This window comes from Oryzias melastigma, linkage group LG7, assembly GCF_002922805.2.
Source record: "Oryzias melastigma strain HK-1 linkage group LG7, ASM292280v2, whole genome shotgun sequence".
Classification (NCBI taxonomy): domain Eukaryota; kingdom Metazoa; phylum Chordata; class Actinopteri; order Beloniformes; family Adrianichthyidae; genus Oryzias; species Oryzias melastigma.
Genome location: NC_050518.1, coordinates 11,684,481 through 11,710,408, shown reverse-complemented (window position 1 = coordinate 11,710,408; position 25,928 = coordinate 11,684,481). Strand labels below are relative to the sequence as shown.

Sequence of the window (25,928 nt, the reverse complement as noted above, 5' to 3'; positions counted from 1 at the left end):
ATGGAGTTCCAAAATTCAAGGTCAATAGCCATTAATCCCGCTGATGTAAATACACATCACATGGTGCCGCAATAGATGCAGGATTGGATCTGTAATCATTGCTGTAGCAGCAGCTGCACATGCAGGCATTTATCACAGCTATTCAGAAGTCTTTCATATGGTGTAAACTCACAGCTTCCTAAAGGACTCCTTCATGGCATCACCGCTACTTTTTTTTAAATCTTTTTTTACATTTAACAACACTGGGGATTTATTTTCTGTTTAACTGGTTCCAGGCATTTTGGCCTAGGTAAGAAATTTGGGAAAACATGATGTAATTTATGCATCAAAAAAGTTCTAACTGTGACCAGTAGGGGGCAGCAGAGTTCAATGTTCATCTCCTCTACAGCTTTCAAAGAGCCACTCCAATCAAATAGTGTAGAAATTTGGTCTTCTGGAATTTCTGAGTATTTCTTTATTGAAATCATTGTGAATAAGGAGCAGACAAAAAAAAAGGGAAATAGCTTGTAGGTACAACAGTCGCGGGCCACAAGCTCCCTGCATCTACTTACAGATACATGTTCGTTTTTCCCATTCAAGCTTACATTTGGCTCGAAACTCAGAAACTCCAATATTGCATACCATTTTTGTTGCAGACGTAAAACTAGATTGAGGTGTTGTAAGCTTGCGGGAGAAAGTGTAAACACAGGGATTATGGGAAATGAGGGAAGGCTTACTTACCATGCCCATAACTCAGAGGCGAATTTAGAAAATGACACAATTTGTTGATTTTAGCTAAAAATGATATAATCATAATTAAAAGACCACTAGGAGTGGGAATGCTTATAAAATAGATCAAAAAGTGATTGGAGTGAGGCTTGAAGGCACTATTTGTTTTTCATCATACATCATATGTGCTAAAATATTACAGATATTGCCTCAAATGCAAAAAAAAAAAAAAATGTATTAAAAAAGCAATGTACTATTAAAGCTTATCAGCCAATTATGCACAGTTCCAGATGGTCCAGAATTTGGGAATTAAATTTTCTGATTTCACATAAAAAACACATACATCATAAGTTAATAACTATGATTATTTCATCCTCAGATTCCAACCACTTCTCATTTTGCTTATAACCATTTTACTTCCACATGAGGGCAATGTAGTTCTGTGGTATGACACAGCTCTGTACAGATGTCACTAATACATCACTTTTAAATGAGCAAACTGTTGACTTACTAGCAATTGCCATTCTCATAAACAGCATTTCCAGCTGTCAACGTCAAATCTGCTTCCCGTCTTTTCAACAGATGCTGATAAATGCCTCACATGTGATGTTGTTTGACCCATGATTATTCATTTGGACCACAGCAGAGATTTATGTCCCCACTTGTGCTCTGCTGAGAGAGCAAAAGGGCTCTTAATGGTTTTTAAAAGAAGTGACCAGGTGGTGCCGGCAGCTCACTTAAAAGCTTGAAAGAGTCAATCCTGAAACATAATGCATTACATCGTCTTTGCTCCCTTTAAAGTTCAGCGAGCCTGCTGTACTTTTTGTGGCCAGCTTTCACATTTTCATGCCATCAATCAACCTAATTGAAGCAACCGTTAAGGGGTTTCTTCACAACTAGCTGATGAGAAATTTCAGTGTGGCTGGAAGGAAGAACCCAGAAGTCCTTTGGCAGATGAAAAATGTATATTTATAGTTCTTGAAACATACAAAGAAAAAGCTTTCCAAAACAGAGACAGTGTGGATTTTGGACAGGATGGATCGTCATACACAATGTAATGTCAAAATGTAGTTTAAAAATATTGCTTTTGTTATTTTTTAAAGGATGTATGTATTTGATTTTGTAATTTTTCTCAATAATTGTAATAATAACGATAATGAAAGCTTTTTGCTCTCCCTGTGGCTCCGCCCCTGATACACGTGCAACTCTACTATGATTTTCGACTCCTTTTTTCATTTCTCCAAACTGATTGCACATAAATTGATGAGATAGATATGTATAGTTGCACTTTCAATTGCTTTTCAGCAGTATAAAAAAATATGGCCTAGAAATTGTGCAATCCATGGAGTTTTACTAAGACATTGCAAAATCCAAATCTTCTTTTCCATTTGGGTGATTGAGTGGTAAAGAACTGGAAGACTCCAGTTGAAAGAAGAGTGTAGTACATTTCAGGATGAACTTGATTGGAAAATACTGTGGCCTTGGAGTAACTTTATATTGTTAGTTATTTATAATATGAGTATATAAAATAGGTTATGAATATTTTTCAAAATGTGCTTTGTCTTCAATGGTCCAGCAAACCATCCAGAGAATAACCTGCCTTCGCTCAATAGTGGATAGGCTCCAGCATCCCCTTGACCCTTAAAGAAATGAAGCGGCTTTAGATGATGGATGGAAATCTGAAGGTTTACTAATGTTTGCCAATAGTTTTGCAAACTTGTCAAGTATGCCAGCTTCATCATAAGAGCAAAACCATGGAGAGAAAATAGACTCATCCTGATTTATACCTGCACAATTCTTGATTTGTCTTTAGATTTGTGTGTGTGTAATTCTTGATTTGCATAATTAATGTAAAAAAGTCTAAATATGTGTTTTTAAATATTTAGACTTGATTCATGTGTAATTTTTAAAGATTTGTGTGTGTGGTTAGTTTCAATCTGTTGTAATTTTTAGTTGTGCATGTATAAAATGTACATATTTTTTGAAGTTCGTAATTTTTGTATATGTGAATACACAATTGCAAGTACATAAAGTTATGCACAAAATGCATTGTATGAGCTACAAATCAAGATGTATGGGCTGAGTCTATTTTCCCTCCATACAAAAAACACAACATTATTTTGTTATCACCTTTTTTCTTTCTTTTTTATCAAATTCTATTCAGCTGTAAGCAAATACGAATCATAAAAGAGGATTGACTGTAAAAAAAAAAGTCTGACCTCATTCTGAGTTTAAATGTGGTGCTGTGCGCACACATTAAATAAGGAAATGGAGCGGGTGGAGCAAACACAAAATAAAAGGTTGAAAGCTTTATTGTTCTACTAAGAGAGACTTAAACATGCTCTTTTAGGAATGTAAGCTTCAAATTTTCTAGAATACTCCAGAATTCTAGAAGACTCCCCCCAAAAAACTTTCACAACAGCACCACACACTCCCAAATGTCACAGAAAAGACACTTAATAGTAAACAGTCCCCAATTAACTGCAGCATCCAACCATCTGTTGTGCAGATTTATCTCCTGTCAAAGTTGAGAAGGTCACTGTTCACTGAATCTGTTTATCATACATGTGCCCTGTTATTAACAGGTGAGATGCTTCACGTCTCTCAGTAATTGGATCCCAGAGTGTTTGTGAGTCTGTCAGTGTGTCACACTGAGGCAAAACGTGCGTCTATTTAAGTAACGCTGTTTTGCATTCACAGCTGAAGCAAAAACTCAGAGACCCTGAATGACCCCAAGAAGAAACTGAAATCTGAGGCATATTGTGTTGTAAACTTTTCAATGGACACATGTTTCATATTGGGCTTTAGATCAAGTTCTTCTAGTATATATGTGTGTGATGTACATGACTCTTCTGAAGTGTTTTTGTTTTAATTCTGTAGCCTTCAAAATAAAAGTATTAAAAAACAAAAGAAATACAAAACTCTTGATGCAATTCAAGGTTAGGACTTCATCCACTGTCAAAGTTTTCAAGATAAAAACTCAAAACTCATTTATTTGGCTTAGCTTATAAGAAGTTTACACATGTTCACGTGTTTTAATTAGATTTTATGTACTGATTGTTTTTGTGGGATTTGTGTGTGTTTTTGAAGTATTATTGCTATTTTGAACTACATTTTTTATCATTATTTATTTATGTAATGCATTTTGACGTGTTCCTTAGCAGGAATAGGAATATATATATATAAATAAAGTTGATATTGAATATGATATCCACTGAGTTAGAGTCTCATGCAATCTAATATTTGTTTCACTTTCCATCAAGAGCAGGATGGTTTTGTGATGAGAATAAAGAATACAAAAACTGTATCTAAGCTTTAGTTTAGCTAAAGTGACCCCATCTAAACATATATGTAGTTTTCATGGAAAAAATATGACATATGTATATTTTTCTAAGAAGTAAAAAAAAAAAACGTTTTTGAGCCTAACAGTATTTATGTACTGTTAGGAAATCAATTTTTTTTTTCTTTCAAAGAGCTACAAATTATTTTTTTTTAAATCACTCTTAAATAGATTTAAGCAACTTCCCTCCTTTTCAAAAATAAACTAAGTACTTATTTTTAAATGTTATTTAGACACACAAGAAATGCTGATTGACAGGATTTTTTGTCCCAAATAATAATAAATAAATTATAGAAATGTTAAATAAACTGGATAAACTTGTTATTTTGAGATCATGCATAAGTTCACCAACAATTTGTTGTTTCCTTTTCTTAAGGATATATGTTTGCATCTATGTGGCTGTAGTAACATCCCAGTGAAGAAAACAAAAACAAAACAAGACCATATGTTCATTTTAATTGGTTTATTCCAAAAGACAGTTGTCCTTTCATACATATATGCATCTTTGTTATTATAAAGTGAAAGAACCTTTAAAGTTGTCATCCATTTTGGAGAGCTAATCAAAGAAACAGAAAATGGTAAATATACAGATCATCTGGTAATTTGAAAATAACAGTTTTTTAATACTAACAGTCAGTAATATACATTATCCAAAGACAACTTGTCAAAAGACTGAGAGAAATAAAGGTTTTGCTTCTTGAAAATGTGTTTTTATCTCATGTCTGTCTACAGTATAGACTTGCATTGTATATAATTAAGAACAGTTTCTTCAGGTGTTCTATTTTTATCTGTTATCATGTAAATGATAATTTCTCCAATGATTATTATGTTAATTCCTGGAATAAATATAGGAACCATTCATTCAACAAAACACTAAAGTACTGCTACAATATTACAGTATCACAGTATAAAGTACATGGAACTCTACAATACTATCTCACTGGCGTCCTGCAGGGAAGTCTCAGTACAAAAAGCTTTCTCTTTGAAGTGACATTCAGAATTGTGTACTGAAATATTTAAAATGATGAACAATAACACAGCTCTCAAAAAATATTTTGGATTAGGTAGTTAATAGAGTTCTTTTGTTTGGAAATGTTCAGTTTGTACAGGAGGAGATGAAGACGACGGATGGATAAAAGTTGTTATGATATGAAACAACAAATGTACAATTCAAATTTATTAAGAAAAGCATGTATATGCTCAGAAGAAATGTATATATTTTTTATTTGCTTAAAAAACCCCAAAAAATCTCTCTCCAGTTACATTAATGATGCTTTTTTATGTTGCAGTCAAGCCGGACATGATTCTCTTTTGATGCGCATCAGATTTACCGCTTATAGCCTTAACGCCCCGGCGGTGGAGCAACTGCCAAAGTTGTCCTAGACTTCATTCGTTCCCACATCACAGAAAACATGGATGATGTTGAGCGAGTAGCTTGGATTTATATGTTTTGGAGAACCCCACAGAGGCACCGGCCAGCACGTGACTGTGTCTGGGATCACCAGATCATCCGGAGTCTCTCCCGGGACGGTGCACTTCGCTCTTGCAACGAGAGATGTGCCTGACGGCCGTTTTAAACATTATTTTTGTCTGTCTGTGGCCCAGTTTGAGCATTAACCCGAGAGGGGAAAATTCAAAATAAAACTGGAGGGACCTTTTATTGGTGTCTTGATAAAAATAGGAAAAATATCATAAACTCATGGAGCTGGAGCGATCGCACCCACTACGATGGCACCCATGGTGGCTCCGTAAAACGGAGGCTGGTCTGCATAGTCGGCGGTGCTAGTCGCTAGGTCTTTGCTAGCTCTGCCGGACCCTGGGTGGTGCTAGCATGCTACGCTGTCCATTGGGTGGCTCGCTGGCGTAGGGGGCGTGATCACTCCAGCTCCATGAGCTCTGTGACAGGCTGGTGGCCTGTCTAGTGTGTATCCCGCCTTTGCTCAACAGTTTCTGGGACAGTCGGTTAAGAAAATAGATGGAAGTTCCGCACGAAAATCCCCGCATTGAGCAGCCATATTGTTTTTTTTTTCTATCTTCTGATCGAGTCACTGAAAATGTCACATGTTCAAAGTCCCTGATTGGTTGATACGCTCACTGCGCCCAAATTGTGCAGGAACTCAGATTGTGTCTGTACCTATCCTTAACATTGAAACTTGAAGCTTCTGCCGCAGTAATCCGGTGTAAACGCAGCATTAGTCCTCATACAGGGATTCCAATGGAGTTTATTTGATTTATTTATGAATTGTTTATCTGAGTTTCAAGAAAATTAGAGCTTAATTTAAATCCGTGTTTTTATCATAATACAATAATTCATTCGTTTAGCGCCACTGAACTAAAACCATGTCAGAAAAATAATGTATTAGTGCTATGAATCCTAATTATAAAAACCATAAATCAAACTCAAATTTCTGTTGAAATTGTAATATCACTCTGAACCACATGAGACACAAAACTCTGTGATAACCTTTCAAGATCAAACTGGCATCCAATCTAGATGATCATCAGGCCGGTGGATGTTTCGTTGCATCATTAGGCTAAAGTGGGTATCCCTGCCTCAAACGAGGCTTTGTCTCTGTTTCTGTAAACCACATTGGCCGGGATGAATGAGAATCCTCCAAACCAGCTGGCATGTAGTGTGGAGGCTCATCCTCTTCCCTTTCACTTGTCGATTCTCTGCTCGCATATCTGAATACAGCAGCTTTTCCACGGCTCCTAGAGACGTATTGTGATGGGGGGTGAGGAGAAGGGCTGCCAAACAGATCCAAAGCTGAGCTAAGAGTAATTTCCAAAGGAAGCTGTGAAGAGAGGAACGGAGAGAGGGAAGCGCATGATTAGAATTCACATGGTGGCAAAAGCAGAGGTTAAGGAGCAGCAATTGAGTGTTTAGCAGATCTGTCTCTTTATGAGCCAGGTGAATGGTCACAATAAAAATCTGTGACACCAGATTTTTAGTTCACAAACACACGAGTTGTGAGAAACGTATTTCACTGCGTCTCAGCCTTGAATGCTGAGCCCATGATTGTCCAGAATCTGAATGAAAAAGCATCAAATGGGCCAATGGAGAGCTGTTGCTGCTGACCTTTCTTCACGCAACACGCTGCACGTCATAATGAGGATTAATAACAATAATTTAGCCCAGAGAAAAATATGGCAGCCATGTTTTATGACAGCCATTGTAAATTAATATAAATGGGATAAAAACTGCATTAGAATTAAAAGAGGACCAAATAAAGAGACACTAATGCTTTGTGGGAAACAAAATAGTCATTATTTTTAAATAGTTTTAATTTAAAAATAATATATTACAGAGTTGATTACACATTTTTCTTAATTCCCTTGACTTCTGACTGAACAGCAAAGTGGTTTTACCTGAAAAAGTATTTAGCTTCATTCTAAAAAGTCCCAGGTGTCAGTGGGAAAGCAGAAATTGAGCTTTTAGCGTTTCATTTTAGAATTAAACCCTCCTCTCCTGAGATCAGTGGAGGACACAGCACCTGTTCCTGAATACAGAAAAATGCAAATGAACACCTGAGTGAGGCAGAACCAGGAGCTGACAGAGTGTTAGAATCGAATCTCGAGCTGCCTCCATAGGAAAACTTTTTTTAGCACATCGTGAAGCCATCAGCGCGACAGAAATGGACAGTGAGAATAAAAAGAATGTGTGCTGAATTTGACCTTAAATCTGACACACCTCATCATCTCCTCTGTCTGTCATGTTCAGCTTCATTCAAGCTACAGTTCATGTGGCAGGGACCACACTAAATTCTTATTTGCATGGGTAGGACCCCCACAGCTGGGAGGTTACCTCAACGTTTCAATCGCTTTACACAGGTTTGTATTTTCATCACTTTGTTGAAGTTAGATAAGATTGTGGCTTGAGACAGGGCTTTAAAGAAGAGCACAACTGACTTTGATTTAAAATTGACCTGTCAGGGAAGGAAAGTGCAGGAGAAAACAACAACCTATGACTCAGCTGGAGCTGGCAAACAGATTTTCACAGGTCTTTAAACCACAAGTTTTTTTCCGATGTTTCTATTTCTGTGTGATCCTGAGGACTCTCAAATGGCCACATCTCCACTATTGAAAAGTTTATTTTTTATTGAAACTTAAACCATTTTGAAAAAAGAAAAAAATGCAATATTTAAGAAAGATAAATGAAAAGAAGAATCAGAAAGGCCACGTTTTAGAATATGTTGTATCTAGGTATTACTTCTAGAATAATAACATTTTTAAGAGAATTCATGACACACACTTTATTTTGTTCAGAATGAGCACTAAAATTTAAAACTTGCTTTGCAAACACAGTTTTAATAGAAAAAAGTTATTTTTTTAAATTTTATTTTAAAAGGAGTTTTGAAAACTGTTGTAAAAGTTAGTTCCAATGGGAGGATCAGCACCGTGTGTTTATGTTCTTGGATTTAGTGTTCAGGTTATGTTGTCAGATTTGTCAGTTTCTGTTACAAAGTTTTATTTGTTTTCTCTGTGCCATCTTCCACTTTTTTTATTTTATTTTTTATTTAGGTCATTTAGGGTGTATTCAGACTGAACAAGTCCATTGGTCTGGACCGAGTCTGCTTATTTTGGTCCAAATCGAGTCCTGAACCTGCCGCTTGGTCTGTATTCAGACCATCCAGACTGCTGTCAAATGGGCATTTCTGTTTAGAAGTTTGTAGACAAAAACTTGTGACTCAAGATCTCTTTAGTCAGTCACGAGGGTGTGGCAAAACAATGAGAGCAGGAATAACATAAGTTCTAAGCTTTGCAATCTTTACTGGGATGGTTCACTTATTCAAACTTTATATTTTGCTGATCAATTTTGAACATCTGTATTTCAATGAGTTGCTATGTCTCATTGTTATTCCACGTTTGTCCACAGCGTGTGGTTCCTACTGTTTACATCCCATAATGCCTGGCTACGGTGGCCATTTTGGTCCAGTTGTTCCACTCCGAGAATGGAGTCTATTCAGACTGAGAAAAAGCAAACAGGCTCAGTCCAATTAAAAACAAATGGTAACCCAAAATATGGGTCTGAGAGTGGTTCCTGGTCCCAGAACAGGGTCCGATTTGGTGGATTCAGACTAAAAATTTGTTCTGAATTATCAGGGAAAAAGAACTCAGGGTCACTTTAAGTGAACCAAATGTGTCCACTCTGAATACACCATTAGTTTTTACTAATGTATTTCAGTTTCTATCTGTTAGAATTCTCTGACCATGCAAGTCCATTTTGGCTCTTAAGGAATGTGTCATCTAACAAGTGAGAACAGTAGCTTTCAAATACATTTTTTAGAAATGAAGAAACGTTTTGACAGTTCTAAATATTTTAGACCTTTGTCTTTACAAATAAAAGTACCGGTTTTAGATGAAGATAAAAGCTGGGGAAAAACTTACTGAACATAAAAACAGACTTTCAACATTTTAAACATATAAATGCACTGTGAAGCTTCAGTGGGTTTTATGGTTCAGATTCAAGACAAACATGTCTTATTTGGGTTTCACTTCTGTATTTTCAATTTTTTTTTCAAAAGTTATTGTGAGATCAATATCTAATTTTTGCAAGTCAGTTGCAGATGAATCAGACTTGAAAGGTGGTATGACAGCTCAGCTAAATCTACCAAACAGTAAGCATATAAGGAGAATCATTCAGGGAGAAAAAAGTGTGTGGACTGCTGTGGCTGCTAACACTTGATGTGCATCAGTTACTGTGAAATTCTATGATTTTCTGCTCTCTTGCTGTTATCTTTCTTATTTTCATTTACAATTCGTCTACAAATGCACTTTACTTTAACAGATTTTCACAGTTTTAGTACTCTAAACTTAATGAAATCAATACTAATGGAAAGTTGCAAGGGGGTTTTGGAAACAGAAGTAATATTAATTTAAGACATTTATTGTTTTTTGTATTTGTCAGACCCCAATCAAAGAATAAAGTGTCTGGCACGGGTTATGGTGTCTATATATTCTTTCCAGTGCCGACAATATTGTTAAAAATGAAAAGCTTCAGTCAAGACTTTCATTTTTACCCTCATTTGGTGCTTTTCCCCTTTCTTCTCACTTTTTACTCATTTCATTGAAAATTGAAGCATCAATTTAATCTCTCCTTCATCACTTCCCACCTTGTCGCGTACCTTTATCACCCCACAACAGCCTGCAGCCCGGTGAAAATCAGGTGTTTAATGAGGCCACCTAATTAGCTTGCCCTTATAGCTCCGAGACAGCGCCTGATGAACTGAGAAATTGCATTTGCACTGACAATTAATGGAGGTTTCCAACAGCAATTTAATTCTTTCTCCTTACTAATCAATTGCATTGCACCTTCAATTTAATTCCATTAAAAATGCACTTGTTTGGTTCGAGAGTTAAGCACTTTGCCAGCTATGTGTAAAATGTATCTAAAGTTTGTACACACCAAGCTTGTTTGAAATTATTGATTAGAAGTTCTTGCTGAGGGGAAAAAAAGGAAAAAGGATGCAGGAAAAAACACTGATCATGCAAAAATAAAGAACTCTAAGCTAGTACTGGAAAATAGGGTCAATACTAAATCAGAAAAAGGAAAAGACGGGGTCTGATCGATTGTTGGGCGTGTGGTCCTACAAAACCAGTACAAAGGGTAAGATTCTCAAAAAAAAAAAAAAAAAAGAAAGAATAAAACATAACGCATTTTAAATCATCCATCCATTTTCTTAGGGTTGCTGGAGCCTGTCCCAGTTACTGAAGGCGAGGTACACCTAGGGACACCTTAGAGCAGCCGTGTCCAAATCCAGGCCTCGAGGGTCGGTGTCCTACATGTCTTCCAACCAACCTGTCATTGAAGCTCCTTATTTTACACATTCTTACTCCCAACTGGTCATATATGAACGTATGGTCTGGGCCCCCTCCACGTCACTTTTTGACGTTTTGGGTGCCCCCAACTCGTTATTTTTTTGATGTGCTGGCTGTTCATTTTTTAAAGTTAAAGTCCCATTGCTTGTCACACATATAGATGTATTCTCTGAATTTGATCCATCCCCTGGGGGAGTGGTGAGCTGCGGACACAGCCGCCCTCGGGAACCATTTGGTGGCTTAACTCCCCAATTCAACCCCTTAATGCTTATTGTCAAGCAGGGAGTCACTAGGTCGCAATTTTAGAGTCATTGGGATGACTTGGCTGGAATTTGAACTCACAACCTTCCAGTCTCAGAGCGGACACTCTACCACAAGGTCACTAAGCTTTTTGATGTGTTGGCTGTTCCTATTAAATCATGGGTTCCGATTCCTCGGGATGCAGTACCAGATGCGGAACCAATACCGGGTTAAGGTACTGGTACTGGTGTGCTTCTTAAGGGTTGGGCACCCCTGATTAGCCTCTGTGGCCTAGTACCAAGTGGCCCCTGGATAGGTACCGGTTTGTGGCCCGGAGGTTGGGGACCCCAGGTTTAATGGGAACAGCCGGCACATCAGAAAACAACTAGCCGGGGGCGCCCAAACATCAAAAAGTGACGCGGAGGGGGCCAGAACCATACGTCCAAATACGACGAGTTGGGAGTGAGAATGCATCGCCTTATTGGCTAGACATACCTAATTCAGGTAATCAGCAGCAGATAAGGCAAGATTTCTGGAAAACCAGCAGGAACACCTCAAGGCCTGGATTTAGACACCCTTGATTTAGAGTAACCAATTAACCTATGAAGCATGTTTTTGGACTGCTGGAAAACCCTGAGAAAACCTTTACAGGCACAGGGGGAACTCCACATAGAAAGGTCCCAGGTGTGACTTGAACCAGGACCGTCTCACTGTGATGCGAGGGCACTAACCACTGCACCACGTGCAACCTGGATTCAAGCCAATAAACAGAATTTAGAGTATTTAGAAACTCCAAAAAAGTAAGAGGGAGAAACAAGAGTAAAAGAAAATGTACCAAAAACTTAATTCCAGGTGAAATAAAAAAAATAATACTTCCAAAATGACTTTAAAAAAAATAAATTACAACATATGTCATGAACCTATACTAACAATTCATTTGATTAGGCAAAGACTTTTTAGTTATTTTTAGAATCTTGAAGTGTTCTGGACGTAGGTCAAAACATTTTTTGCTTTGTCTTTGCTTCCATGCTGGTCCAAGACATAAGGTCGTAGAAAGGTTAGTACACACAAAATATGTATTTGTCTAAGTGACTTACCTCAAAGCTGTCTGTGGTGGGAAGGAATGTGAAAAAAACCAAACAATAACAGTGTCAGCGACATGCATCCACACAGTCAGACTGTAAGCTGTTCAATGAGACAAAGATGAACGACAATTTTGATGTCACTGGCGATCATAATTGAACATATTACTTTTAATGATTTTACAAACACTTTTGTTAAATTAGGCTTTGACTTCCTTCACTTTGACAGCTCATTTCCTTTAATGTCAGTAGGAAAGCAATGATAAAGGTCAAATAATAATCTGAAACAAGTTAAGGGAACACTAGTCAGTTATGATTGCATAGACCTATTTACTAATGACTGAGGAATTAACATATACTAAAGTCATTATTCAAAGGCAGTGCAGACTTTACATCAGCCAAAATACAAACCAAAACATTTTGAATGTTGTTGTCCAAGTAAAACACAGCATCTCTTACTTGTAACTTGTTCCCACCAGTTGTAAACTTAATTTTTATCTAATTTCTTTTCACTTTTATGCCAGCCCAAACTGACATGCAAACCCTCAAACACTGTACTCACTTCTGCTAAGGAGCTGCAAGTTGCGGACTTCTTCTCTGACTTGTAGCTGGAGGACTTGTTGGAGAACTTCCTGTCGCAGAGTCTCCTGGACAATTCCCATCCTCTCTAGCTTTTCCCCATTCAGGCGTAACAGCGCTCGTCCTGTCGGGAAGATCTGTTTGTCAGTAAAATTTCTCCAACCTCTAATTATTTTTGCAAAGATTTAAAGCAAAACAAAGAAATTTCATCTTTTCTTCGCTTGTAAATTGTTACTCTAGAGAAGGACAAAAATTGTTGTATATTTTTTTCATTTGTCTTAAAGAAAATCAGTTCCATATTGGTAAATTTTGGGCTAAATTTTGGGCTACCAGCAAGGGGCTTTCATATTAAAGCGTGAATGACCCTATAAGTGTCCAAACTCCCTAAACTACAAGAAGTTGCTTTTGAGCACATATGGTTTGCAATCTATTTTTCCAGATAAAAAAATCAAAGGCAGAATGGGTATGCATATAGTTATTTACCACAATTTTAAAAAATGTATTTAAATACTAAACTTAATCCCATTTACATAATATAAAAAAGCTACTTTAACCCTTTAACTCTCAGCATTTAAAAAACAGTTGATTAAAAATATTGATTTGTGTGTGATAGTCCCCCATGGGAATAAGCAGCAGAAAAATTCTTTAATTTATTTTGTCTTTGTTGGGTAGTTAAAAAGTCAAGAAGTTCTTTAAATTCATTTAATTTGATGCTTTGGCTAAGAACACGGATTCATATACAGCGGACAATATGTGCAAGGTATGAGGGGCCGTACAAGACATTATTTATTCTGAACCATTCGCAAGGTGAGATTGGAGTTCTTGGTGTTTTCTAAGACTTAAAAAAAAAAAGAAAAATTTATGATTTAACTTTGCACTTGCAGATGTGCATTTAAATTTCCCAACATGGCTTCTTTTGGTGTTTATGTCCTAATAAGTCTTTTATTTACAAAGAATAATCCACCTTAAAAGCCCGCGTTTAGCAAGACAATATATTACCATACTGTCAATAGACAAATACGGTGCCACCATGAAGGTCATGGAAAGCTGGAGGTTTAGATACATGAATGAGAAGTACACTGGTGGGAGGAGCTACAGTGTGTGTCCTTCAGCAAATAATAAGAAGTCCTTTTTATCTATCGCTCTGGACCCTCAAACATAATTAGAACTCCAGATCCCTCTCTATATCCTTCAGTTCATACCGATTTTAGTTCAAATTGATTTTAAGACCCACTCCTATGAAAATTGTGTTTTTGGTGTTTTTAACCAGGGGTGTAAGAAAATATCTATTCAGTGAAATATCACAATACTTCATTTTTCACAACTTGTATCGATTTAAAATGTTACGAGATGATATTTTAAATATTTTTTATTAGCAAACATGTAGTTCAGCGTCTCCCTTTTGTTTTCTAATTAAACCCCCAAACGTCAGTTGGCAGCACAGGACACTGAGTTTCTCTGAGCAGCTATACACGCACCAAAACAAGAGCAAAATCTCATGAGAACTATTTGTGTTAGTACTTGAGTTGTGAAGTCATGATCCGGTTGTTGTTGTCACATACCAAAATTAGACATTTACAACTTAGCTTTAATTAAGGATGAGATTTTTGATCTAAAAATTGGTGCCTAGTTGGTATTGGTAACGTTTAACCACACAGATTATGGTGCTTCGTGGCTGATGTAAGAATGAGTGAGACAGCACACATGTGCTGCATCCACTGTGCGTAGAGCTTCAGTCAAAATGCTAAGGACAAAGCGGGCCAACGTTCTGCTGAACTTCACAACAAATGATTCAAATTTAACGACCTGGTTGATCAGAGTGACGTGCACAACGCTCTGAAAATAGACCAGCTTTGTGGCAATGAGTGGGGAAATAAGTGTTTACTGACATGTAGTGCAGATTGTCAAGAAGAATGAAAATTATTTTACAAAATAAAGCATCTTCAAGCGCTGTCCTTCAACCTGTCAGGCAGCTTCATCACACTGAAATGTTTCTGGGAAGCACCTGTTACAGCAACCTGAACGATTTTAAAGTACACGTTTGACTATTTAGCAGTGTGGGAAATAAACAGCTGTTTATTTTCACTGGTTCACATATACGGGTCACTATCGTCATGAAGAACAATGAGGGAAATTTCATTGTGATATTGGGCTATATAAATAAAATTGAATTAATTGAGGCATATTTTTTTCTTTGTGTTTTATTTTTTTCTATGCTGAAAAATATTTTTTTTTGTGATTGTTAAAAAAACATTTCTTAAATTACTAAAAGAGCATGAATTTGCTTGGTTAAAAGCATCTTGTATATAAGATACAATTTCAATACTTAATTTTCTGATCATTAAATAAAATATACTTTACAATTTTATTGATATGTAAAGTGTATTAATATTTAGATAGTTTTCTCTGAGTCAGAATCTTAAAAAAGTCAAATATTGTCTGATACTGTCTTAGAAAAATTCGAGATAAGTATCGTATTGTGACATGCATCGTGATATGTATCGTATTGCCAGACTTGCCAATACACAACCCTATTTTTAACATGCTCTTATGGTATGTCTCTTATGATGGATAATTTATAAAATATTTTAGGATTAAAACTTCATTTCTAAGTATTTCTTCATCCAAATCTTGATGGATCAGGAGCAGATGATACCCATATTTGAATAACTCAGGTTTGTGACGCAGCAACTGCAATGGATGGGCTATAAAGTCTCCCCTCTAAATCATCCACTTACAGACAATAAGATCCATTAACATCTTTATTTTCTTCATCTGAGCTGCCATCTGGCTCCAAACTGTGCGGCTCGTCATATTTTTTTGCTACGCTAATGTTAGCTGGGGCTTGTGAGGTGCTATAAGCTAGCGGGAGAACGTGTAAACAAAGGATTGCTGGGTATTTGGCAGAGCTAATTTCTGTCACAGTGCAGAAAATGTCTTAAATATAACAAAGGTTTTTTTAATTTTTCCTAAAAAGTGCATAATCATAATTAAAAGACCACTGGGAATGATTTTACAATAGAAAAAAATAGATATTTGGAGTGGGACTTAAGGATTTGTGAATTATCTCATTGTCTGTTTTTGTCTCTTGTTCCTACATGTTGTTTTTGCTTTAGTTTTGGTATGACAAAGAGGAGCTAGCCATGTTCTATTAAGTTTGTCGGCTTTTACTTGTCAGTGAAAACACTTTGTCTGTTCAAAAAGAAACTGTGGAGGCAACACTTCAAAAAGCAGCAATTATTAGGGCTCCTCTTTCATGTCCCATCTCTTTGAGATGTAATGTAAAGCTTTCTCTGGAGCTGCACAGAGTAAATGAGGACCGAACTGCCCGTCAGTTTTTGCTCTGCAGCCAGACAGTTTGGAACAATCAACACAATTGTTACCTTGGATAGGTGTAGCTTGGATAAAAATCTATCACAAACCAGTTAGCTTCCACAATAGCTGAATAATTGGCGTGTGTTTGATTGTGTCTGCAATTTTCTGCACATGCTTAAAAAGCATTCGCTGCTTCATTCAAGTCCAGGTGCTCTCCGTGTCCAGCACTTTTTATGGCAGCATGATCATTTTGCATTCACTTTGTGTGCCCCCTTGTGTGTGCTTCTGTCTGCATGTGTGTGTACACTTGTCAACCTCTTCACCTCATCCCCAACAAAAGCCCTGTCATGTGTGCCTTCCAAGATCCCCGCCAGCGTGTCCTAGAAAAGCCCCTGCCCTTCGCTGTGGGAATGTGTGCCAGCATGTGTGTGTACAAACGAGACAAAGCCAATGAATGGAGCACAAATCAATTCACTTCAGACGGCCTTAATACAACTCCTAATAATTGCCCGCGGATAGGGAAAGTATGCTGTCAGAGGGAGAGCAGAGAAAACAAAAACCTGTTTCAGTGGAGATCGCTCCACTCAATTTGGCTTCAAAATAAATAGCTTATTAACGATGCCTGTGGGCAAAAGGAAAGCAGTGATGCCTTGGCTAGGACAATAATAACTACTGAAGAAGTCCGAAATGTAATCCTAAAGGGAGGAAAGTAGACATCCATTTAAAGTATTATTTTTAACTGCTTTATTTAAAAATCAGTCTGTTTGAGTTCTCTCACAAAAAGCTCTTTATGTCTACAACAGTATATAGATCTACAACTTTACAAAAGCAATACAATTTAACTAGCCTTCATTTTTATCCCACCTCCACGGTGGATTCTTTTCTAAATACAGCTGATATATAAAGCTCTAACCTGCATTATTCAAATAGAGACACATAAAATGTAATTTCATGTACCGTATCACACTAGGCAACACCTTTAACCAAGAGAGGAATTGCACTAAAAGAGGACAGGAGATGACAGCGTGCAAGGGCATGAAAATGTATACACTGTGAAGGCTGTACTGCCGTCTGAAGGCCCTCGCAAAGACACAAAGACTGACATTCACTTTTCGGTCACTGAATTAACATGACACGGGCACATAATAAAAAAAAAATACACCGAGCTACATAAATCCTATTCAGACATCACTGCACATGAACCCAGGAGCTAATAACAAGATAATACTCAATCCAGACAGATATGAATCTGATCTGAGCTGTTTTCTCATGTTTTGCTGTAGACATCAATAGAAACGATCAGTGGTAACATTGTTAACCCTGAAGTCACTGTGTGCACATGAGGCATGTGTTTTTAAGTGTCTGTGTGCACACAAATGCAGCTAAGTGGTGGCAGAGCCTGCAGCACAAAACAACAATCTATTCTGCACGAGAAGCTGACATAGAGACTGTTCTTCTGGTCTGTCATGACTGGGAATACAGCATGTGTGATTTTATCTGTTCAAGTGTCTTTCTACATATTCATGCCTGTGTTTTTTTCTATTCCAGGGGTCTGCAACCTTTAGCTCTTAAAGAGCCATTTAGGCCAGTTTTTACCCAGTGAGAACCACAAAGTCCCAAGAAAAAAATCACATTATTTCATTAATCATGTTTTTGTTGCAATGAAAACATTTTAAAAATGTAGCATGAATATTTTGCAAAATATTTTGCTAAAAGTTTTGTATTTTTCTAAATACAATTAAATTATTATTATTTTTTTTTTTAGTTTTGACAGCAGAACTTAAAACTTCCTTTCAAAATAAAATAATTTCTTGAAGCTAAAATTGCAACAAAATAAGTTGCAATGACATTATCTATCATTATGACTTTGGAGAACAATTATTCTGTTCTTAAACCAACAAAAAGTAACACAATAACATTGGTGTAGAATACATTTTTTTTGTATCTATGCATGTAAATGCAGTTAAATATTTAAGAATGTTGCCTCTGAATGTTGTGTCCTAGTTGTGCAGCAGAAGATAAGAATAATAAATCACTGACAATATATTAAACCTTTTACCATCATTTGGCTCAGTTATCTGACATGTTAATAACGCAAATGACAAAACTCTACTTATAAATCCATTATTTATTTAAAGGGTTCACATTTTTCTTCAAAGCCACAAAGAGCTACATGTGGCTCAGAGCCTCAGATTGCAGACCTGGTCTATGCTTTATGTGTTGATAAAGATTGTATATTTAAATGTCTGTTTTGTGTAATAACCTGCTAGTTTTCTGCATATTTATCCATTATCTTAAAAAAAATATTTTTTTCCTTTAAATGAACCCCTTTTCTTTTAGTACCGTCAGTGTTAACCATTTTTCCAGTTCAACAGTAAATAAAAAGAAATTAGGAAAAAAAATGTGTTTAATATATGAAATGAAAGTAGAGTTCCTAATTAAATTCTGATAAATATAATAAAAAAAAGTTTTTATTTAGCAACTCTAATTAAACTCACCTATTCCACAGTACTTAATTCCCCTAAAGTTTCCAACAAAAGCTGAGACATTTTTTTTGCTTCCATATTTTCTCACCTTTTTCATCAGCCTTGACCAAAGACTTTTACTCTACATAATATAAAAACTGCACAGAGTTTGCTCACTGATTAAATCAGAAAAATAAAGTCTTTTTTTCTCTTTTTGTATGATAAAAAATCAATTATGATTACGCAGGATCAAACCAGATTGACACATTAGTTCTCCACTCCAGTTATGCTAATAAAAGTACTTTTATTCCAACAAATTAAATTAGTTATAAATGTTGTAGGCACATTTCTTTATCTAGTCATGTTCATGCATCTTTGTTTTTCGGGCACCTGTGATGGCGTGATGGGAGAAGGCCTCTACGTAGGTCAGGTAGTTGTGAGGACAGTGTTTCTTAAGCCACTTGCAGACATCCTGCTGAGTCCACAGCACCACAGGTTTAGACAGACTGGACAGAGTAGGACTGGTGTGGTAAACAGTGAAGGCTTCACCTGGATGCAGCTGAAACACACAAGAAACACAAGTTTAATGTTTCTCAAGCCTTCCTCTGATGTTGATGACAATGTGTGATTAGTATAAAAAGAATGGATAATGACACCATTGAAAGTCTAAGTGCGGAAATAAACTAATTAGCACAATAAACTCAAATACACCTGGAACTGTTTGTGAGCAGAAGGTTTCAAAAGCTTGTAGGCATTCAAGGGCAAACAGATGCTGCTTGATTTAACGAAGGAAGCCCATTTTCACTTCACTTTCTGACTCAGAGGGACAGATGTACAGAACAGAGGCTTTTCAGCCTTTGTGTAACAGCATTTTCTTAACTAACTTTTATTCTTGAAGTTCAATAATCAAAGCTTTTCCTGGCACATGTGTAAATGCTTTTCTGTCTTTGCCTTCAGCTTTAATGAACACTAATCATTTGAATTTCTATGTTATACAAGGTTCATACTTTTTTAGCTCTTTTTGCTGCTTTTTTGGCTATATACATACTGTAGATGCATCCTTGTTAAACACAAATTAAAAGTGGTTTGTCCAGTGCATGACAATAGTGTGGGTGAGAAAAGATCAAATCCATTTTCATCTGTTAATGGGTGTGACCCATGCCTCAATCTGAGCTGCCACTTAGCTGATGCAGTTTTTTTTACCTTTCTGATTGTCATTTTGATCTTAACTATAATGTTTTTTAACTGAATATCAGTAAGAACAGCCAAAATACATGTCAAATAAAAAGGTTTCCAATGTATCAAAAAGCTGAAGAATTTGAAGGCAATATAAAAAGAGTTTGATTTAAAAAATAGAATTAAAATAATACTTTTTTTAGAGACAAGCTATTATTGCTCAAGTGTCTCTTTAAAGGTGCAGCATGTCTGAAGCTACGTTCAAACCACGTTCTAGTGGCCACTTCCAATGAAAAGTCTGTTTAAATAAGTGCAAAAGCGGGTTTCTTTGTTCAAAATTCTCACGTTTACGCATAGCTACGCGAGTTATTACAACCATTTTCCGGCTCTATGTACAAAATGTGCAACCACTGAAAGAGCGTTGAAAGTTAAACCAGGTCAAACTTTGACCAATCAGATATGGTAGTGATCATATAAGTGGCGTCCCCTTAAATTCACGAAAGTGCCAACCGTTGGAAAATTGATCTTTAAGGGATAGTTGCGGTTTGCGCGCGAATGGAATTATAGAAAAAGGCTGGAGCAAGATTTGTGAGATTTGCACCCCTTCAACATTTCACAACAAAGCCTCTTCCAATTCTAGGGGGTGGACTTGTGGAAGTAGAAAGAAGAAGAAGAGGAAGACCCCTCCCGGTTTGTCCAGTGTGAACACTATGGACAAAAAGCGGGTCTCTGTCGCTTGAGAGCCAAAACAGCATTCATTAATTGTAAAATTCAAATTGTAATATTTTTTTATTCAGAGTTTAGTTTACTGAACTATAAATAAATGTGGAAGGAGGAAAATAAAACAAAAAAATGTATATGTATTTCAATTTACATTAGTTAACTACACAGACTATGATCCATCTATTCATCCATTCATTATCTGTCAATCTGGGGTTTGGGTCACAGAGTCAGCAGTTTCAGTAAAGATGTCCAGCTTCCACTTCCCCTCTCCCACCTCGTACAGCTTTTCCTGTAGGATACTAAGGAATTCCCAGGCCAGTCCTGAGATATAATCGAAACAATTAAATCAAGAAAATCAGCCAAACAAAAGCAAACTAACCGCACAAATACACTAAAATGCATTAAAAATTCCTACTTTTTCCAGATGAAAAAAAAGATAATTCTCCCCCATGCCTGCCTCTCTAATGATGAGTGCAGGCTTAGCATAAGCTCCTCTCCAAACATGAATCTCCTTCCATTAACCTGATGGAAACCAGAGGAGTGCGCTCCATGTCTGCAGCTGTATGTTGTTGGGTCTGACGGGATGCTTTCATCTATAAATTGCAGCAGTGATCTCTATAGGGTTTGGTCAGAACCCTCCTCCCCCTTTCCATAAACCCCAAGTTTGAGCTGTGTGCAGTCACATCAACATCCTGGGTAAGATATATATAATACTTTATTTGTAGATATCCAAATCTTTGTGACATAACAGAAGCAGTGACAGCAAATGTTAGCATGCAATAAAATTTCCCACAGCAACATGGCTTTAGTGGTAAAGTTATTCTCACAGGAAAACAGCTGGATCGTTTTTTTTTTTTTTTTTTTTCATTTTTGAGCTGCTGCTCAGCTAATGTCTGTTTAGGAAAAACACTGGTTACAAGTTCAATCCAGGATTCACTAAAACATCTTAAGAGTCATCTTACAAGTAAAATAGGTGTTTTTTTATGAAATTTGCAAATACATGCCTGGCAGTGCAGTGAAATGACTAAATGAACATTTATAGTTGCCAAAATCTATTTAAAAAATCAAATTCAATTCAATTCAGTTCAATTTTGTTTATATAGCCCAATATCACAAAGAAAATTTGTCTCATTGGGCTTCAAAATTCACGAGTTCCTTTAAAAAACAAACCAAATGTCAACTTTATTCTGCCAGCTAAACCCATCATATACTGTAAAATGTGAAACATTTCATCAATTAACATCAATTCTGTAATTTGTTACATTTGAAATTTTAGTTTTCATCAAATAAAAAAAATTAGTTGATAGTTTACTCACATCAACAATCTAATTGGATGAAAATTAATATTTTTAAATATAAGACATTAAAGAGCTTCTGGTTAATGGATCCAATGTTTCCCTTTTTACATTGAATTTTAGTCTTTAGTAAAACAGCTATATATTACAGTATGAGTCATTGTATTTAAAAGAGAAACTTTTATTTTGCAAAGATTGCACTTTAATAACAAAACAAGGCAGAAAGGGGAAATAAAAAATGTGTTTGTGATTAAATAAAATAAATATATATGCCACATTTGCATTTCAGAAATACATATATTACTATGCACTAATTTATTTTGTAAATATGATTTTTTTTTGTTTTTTTTGTCTGAAAAAAAAATCTTCTTATTCTGTCACAGTAACTATAAATAACACGTGAAAAATTCTTGACTGCAATCATTTGCTTTAATTTAATGTAACATTTTCTTTCTAAAAAAATCTAAACAAATGTGCAGCAGTGAGGACAAGAAACAAAAAAGAACATGGGCAAAAAAATGACAAAAAAGAGAGAGAGGGGGGGGGTTGGCTCGTCTTTGTGTGAATAATGGCCTTCATCATCAAAAAGCCAGATGGAAGGGAAAAGGAATGATAGCTTCCAATCATCCCTCTGTCTCCTTTCTTTCCTCCCTTGCTCTTCTCGCTCCATTTGTGGCCATCCATCAGACTCTATCTCCTCTGGCCAGTTCTATCTCACCCCTGCTCACCCTTTACTTCCTGCCTGCTCCTCTTGAGACCTACTTCTGTCCAGCTGGAGGAGGTCTCTCATTTGTTATGTACAGAAGGGGGACGAGGGGGGGCATGATGAAGATGGAGGCTGTATGTGGAGCAGAAGTCAATGAGGGATTAGGACAGACAGAAGAGATAAAACGCAAATAAATAAAGATGCAAAGATGCCCTTAATCCTTAGATGAAATGGATTAAAATAAAAGTATTTGAGCAACTTCTTAGAGGCTTGATGGATAAATGCTTACTGATAGGAAGGCAGAATTTAAAATTGTTTAAAAATGAATCAAGAGTCTGTGTGCAAAAGTGTTAAGCTACAGCAAAAAAATTGCAAAAACAAAAACAAAAAAACCTTCTTATAATATTTGTTGGCTTTTTTGGTGGAAGATAAAATGTCTGCATTTATCAGTTGCAGGGTTTGTCTTTGAAGAGTACTTCAATTAGTCTATAAATGCAATCAAGCAAAATAATAAAAATGTTTGTCCTTGTCTGTGTTACTTTTAGGCTGTTCTAAAGTAAATTTGGCGTTAAAATTCATAGAATAACCTTTAAATAGTTTCTGTTCAGTAGTTCTCTGATAGTGGATGTGCTTATTTTTATATCAATCTGTGCGAGGATTAAAATTTCAGTCTTTTTAAAAATAATTAGTGAGTTTATTTATTTGTTTTTTGTCATTTTTTTTTTCTTTTAAATTGTTTGCTTTTTGCTTCAACATTGTTTTGGAGTAAAAAATAAAAAAACATCTCAAGTCAATCTGTGTTCTTTTCCAAACATCCTTAATTTCTAAAAATATCCAAGTAATACAAATCAATAATTAACCCCTGAGCAACTGGAAAAATAATTAATCCAAAAAAGACAAATAAAATAATAGTAGTTGGAACATCTCCAACTCCAGCAGTTGGAGGCACTTCCTGTATCGGTGCCATCTGTCTTCCTTCCTTCTTGCTAATAAGGAGTTTGCAGCGTGTGAGGTAAACAACTCATAAAGTTGTTTTTCAGAGGAAACCCTGCAGCCTGCTAGCAAACAATGTAGATATCCACTGAAGTAGAAATGCACACTCAGAAATCCGGGGAGTTCTGTTGGAGAAAATGCTGCGCTTTGAAAATCTAAACACTTTTCTGGCCTGTATACCACTGAAGAAATATTCAGCTTTCTTTTGCTATAAAAATGGGCTTTCATCATTTTGTAGAAGAAAAAAACTTTTAGAAAACAAAAGCATAACTTGAAAATCACAGAAACAACCAAACAAGAACTGTCAACTAAAAGGTCAACACTACTTCCAAGAATAGAAAATACAATAAGTGAAAGGTACATGTAATTCTGCTTTATCATAAGTATATTTAGCTATATCACTTTGGCAAAACTGTGACAAGAAAACAAAATTTCGATCCTCAGCTCAGCAGGATGACATTGTCATGTCTGCACATAATTGTTGCTCTTATTTACTGTACTTCCCACTCAATAAAGCCTTATTTTTTTCTAATAATAGTAATAACAGTGCACCTTATAATCTGGAGTGCCTTATACATTGATTTTATTCTGGTAGTGCTAACTGATGTCAAAGCAATTTTTAGAGGTATACACTGCTCTGTCAAAATATCAATCTGGTTTTTTTTGGTAAGTTGCAAACAAATTTGTGTGTTATTGTTAATGCTAATGTGGCTAGAATGCAGTGATGCCAGATTGTGTTTTTTTTAATGTAGTACTAACAAGGCTGGGAGTTAGTGTAGTTGCAGTAACGTTTCAGTATCAGTTTGTTTTTTTATGTGTTGCTAAAAAAGTTGGGAGTTACAGGTACTGTTAATATGCCTAAAGTTCCACTCCAAACATATTTTTTTCTTTTGCAAAATCGTTCCCACCAGTCTTTTTATTATGACTGTGAAGTCTTTCACCAAAATAAAAAAGCCTTTGTTGTTTTTTAAGACATATTTTATGCCCAGCAGCAGTGGCTCCTTAGGTATCCATTTCTGGCTTGTGGGCGGGACTATTGGCTCAGAGTAACCCCGCCCCCTTTCCCTCCCCCACACTGGGAGCTCTGTCTGCATGCTCATGCGCAAGCTCATAGCCCCAAGCTAGTATTAGCGGCCCAGAAATAATGGAAAGCAATACTGGGCCAATCCAGTTGTACAATACAGTTTGGACTAGGGAAATGAATGCATGCAAGGGGGCGGAAGAGAGACTTTGGCACACCCAGGGGGTAGTTGTGTCATTAGCCTCATGTTTTTCTAGCATCCGGTTTTCTGATCCAACGCAGTTTGAATTAAGAAATAATAACAACCGCAGTTTTAATCGTAAATCATTTTATATAAGTCCTCTATTATGAGAAAAATACTACAAGAACATGTTAAAAACACAAAAACATTTCATTAGAGTGGGTCTTAAAACTCTTCTAACGTGGCTAACGTGGCCCGTCTTACAAAAAAGCAATAAAGCTGAAGTATGACTGACAGACTTATCTCTAAATAAGTCTGTATATTAAAAAAAAAAAAAAAAGATCATGCCTTATAATCTGATGCACCACATGTATTTCATATTGCCATTGATATTTGAACTCTTTAGGTGAAATGAATCCTATTAATGGGTTAATATTCCAATACCTCTTTCTACAAACTATATTTTAAAGTAATCTCAATAAACTAAAATGTTATCAATTGATATCTAGATTTCCACCAGACATATTGTTTTGTTTTCTTCAGATCTTTCTCCACATCTAACTGTGACTTTTCCTCACTGTTCTCTAGCGATCATTCAGTTTGTATCTTGAAGCTCATGTTCTCTACTGCTATCTTTAGTACAATCACTTGGTCTTCATACATTTAATTTTTCTGTGCTACGGACGGTGCCTTCCCTTCACACCTTTTACTTTCTTTCTTAACCCGGATGTGTCTCCACAGCGCCCTGATTTTTACCCATTGTGATGAATGTTGTCTTGTGTGCACGTTTGTAGCTGCACATTTCCTGTCTGTGCGCGTGATGCTGAATGGAGGATTAGATGAGTCAAGAGAGCGTGGGGAATCCTTGAAGTTCACCCACTGTAACTACTAACACCTCTCTTCCATTGGCTGCGTTTTTGACTTTGCATGAGATCGATCAATGATGCTATGCTAATTAGCAGGAAAAATGTGAGGGAGAGTGTGCATGAATGAGCAAATCAATGTTTGATGTTCTGCGACTCTTGCTCTTTATCATACAACTCCTCTCTGTCTGATGTAAATCTTTGTTGTTGTCATTTCACATTTCACAGATTGCCAAACACTTGTCCTCCATCTTTCCTGAATGAACAGTTCTGTTTTCTCAGTTTATCTCCTATAGTGCTGTCTTTTTAAAACTAGATCAATCCAGATCCTTAAAGCCAAGGACACTTGTTGATCTCTAGTCACCACCATCCATCCTGAATGCAGATATCGACAACCTTAGTGGACAGACAAAAGTTCAAAT

The 25,928-nt window shown here is 36.3% G+C and overlaps 1 protein-coding gene across 2 annotated transcripts in view; it reads right to left on the bottom strand.

Annotated features, from left to right (window-relative positions):
- Positions 1-4,496: 4,496 nt before the first annotated feature.
- The window catches only part of samd10b (sterile alpha motif domain containing 10b), a 52,485-nt gene continuing 31,053 nt past the window's right edge, over positions 4,497-25,928 (bottom strand). Inside the window, exons 3-6 of one of the 2 annotated variants that reach the window (XM_024292983.2) lie at positions 18,939-19,107; positions 12,752-12,892; positions 12,205-12,215; positions 4,497-6,843 (exon numbers count right to left, since the gene is read on the bottom strand). In XM_024292983.2, coding sequence (XP_024148751.1) covers positions 6,583-6,843; positions 12,205-12,215; positions 12,752-12,892; positions 18,939-19,107 — 582 coding nt within the window. In that variant the 3' untranslated portion in view covers positions 4,497-6,582. The remainder of the gene's footprint in view (positions 6,844-12,204; positions 12,216-12,751; positions 12,893-18,938; positions 19,108-25,928) is intronic. The other variant, XM_024292984.2, reaches the window with a different exon arrangement.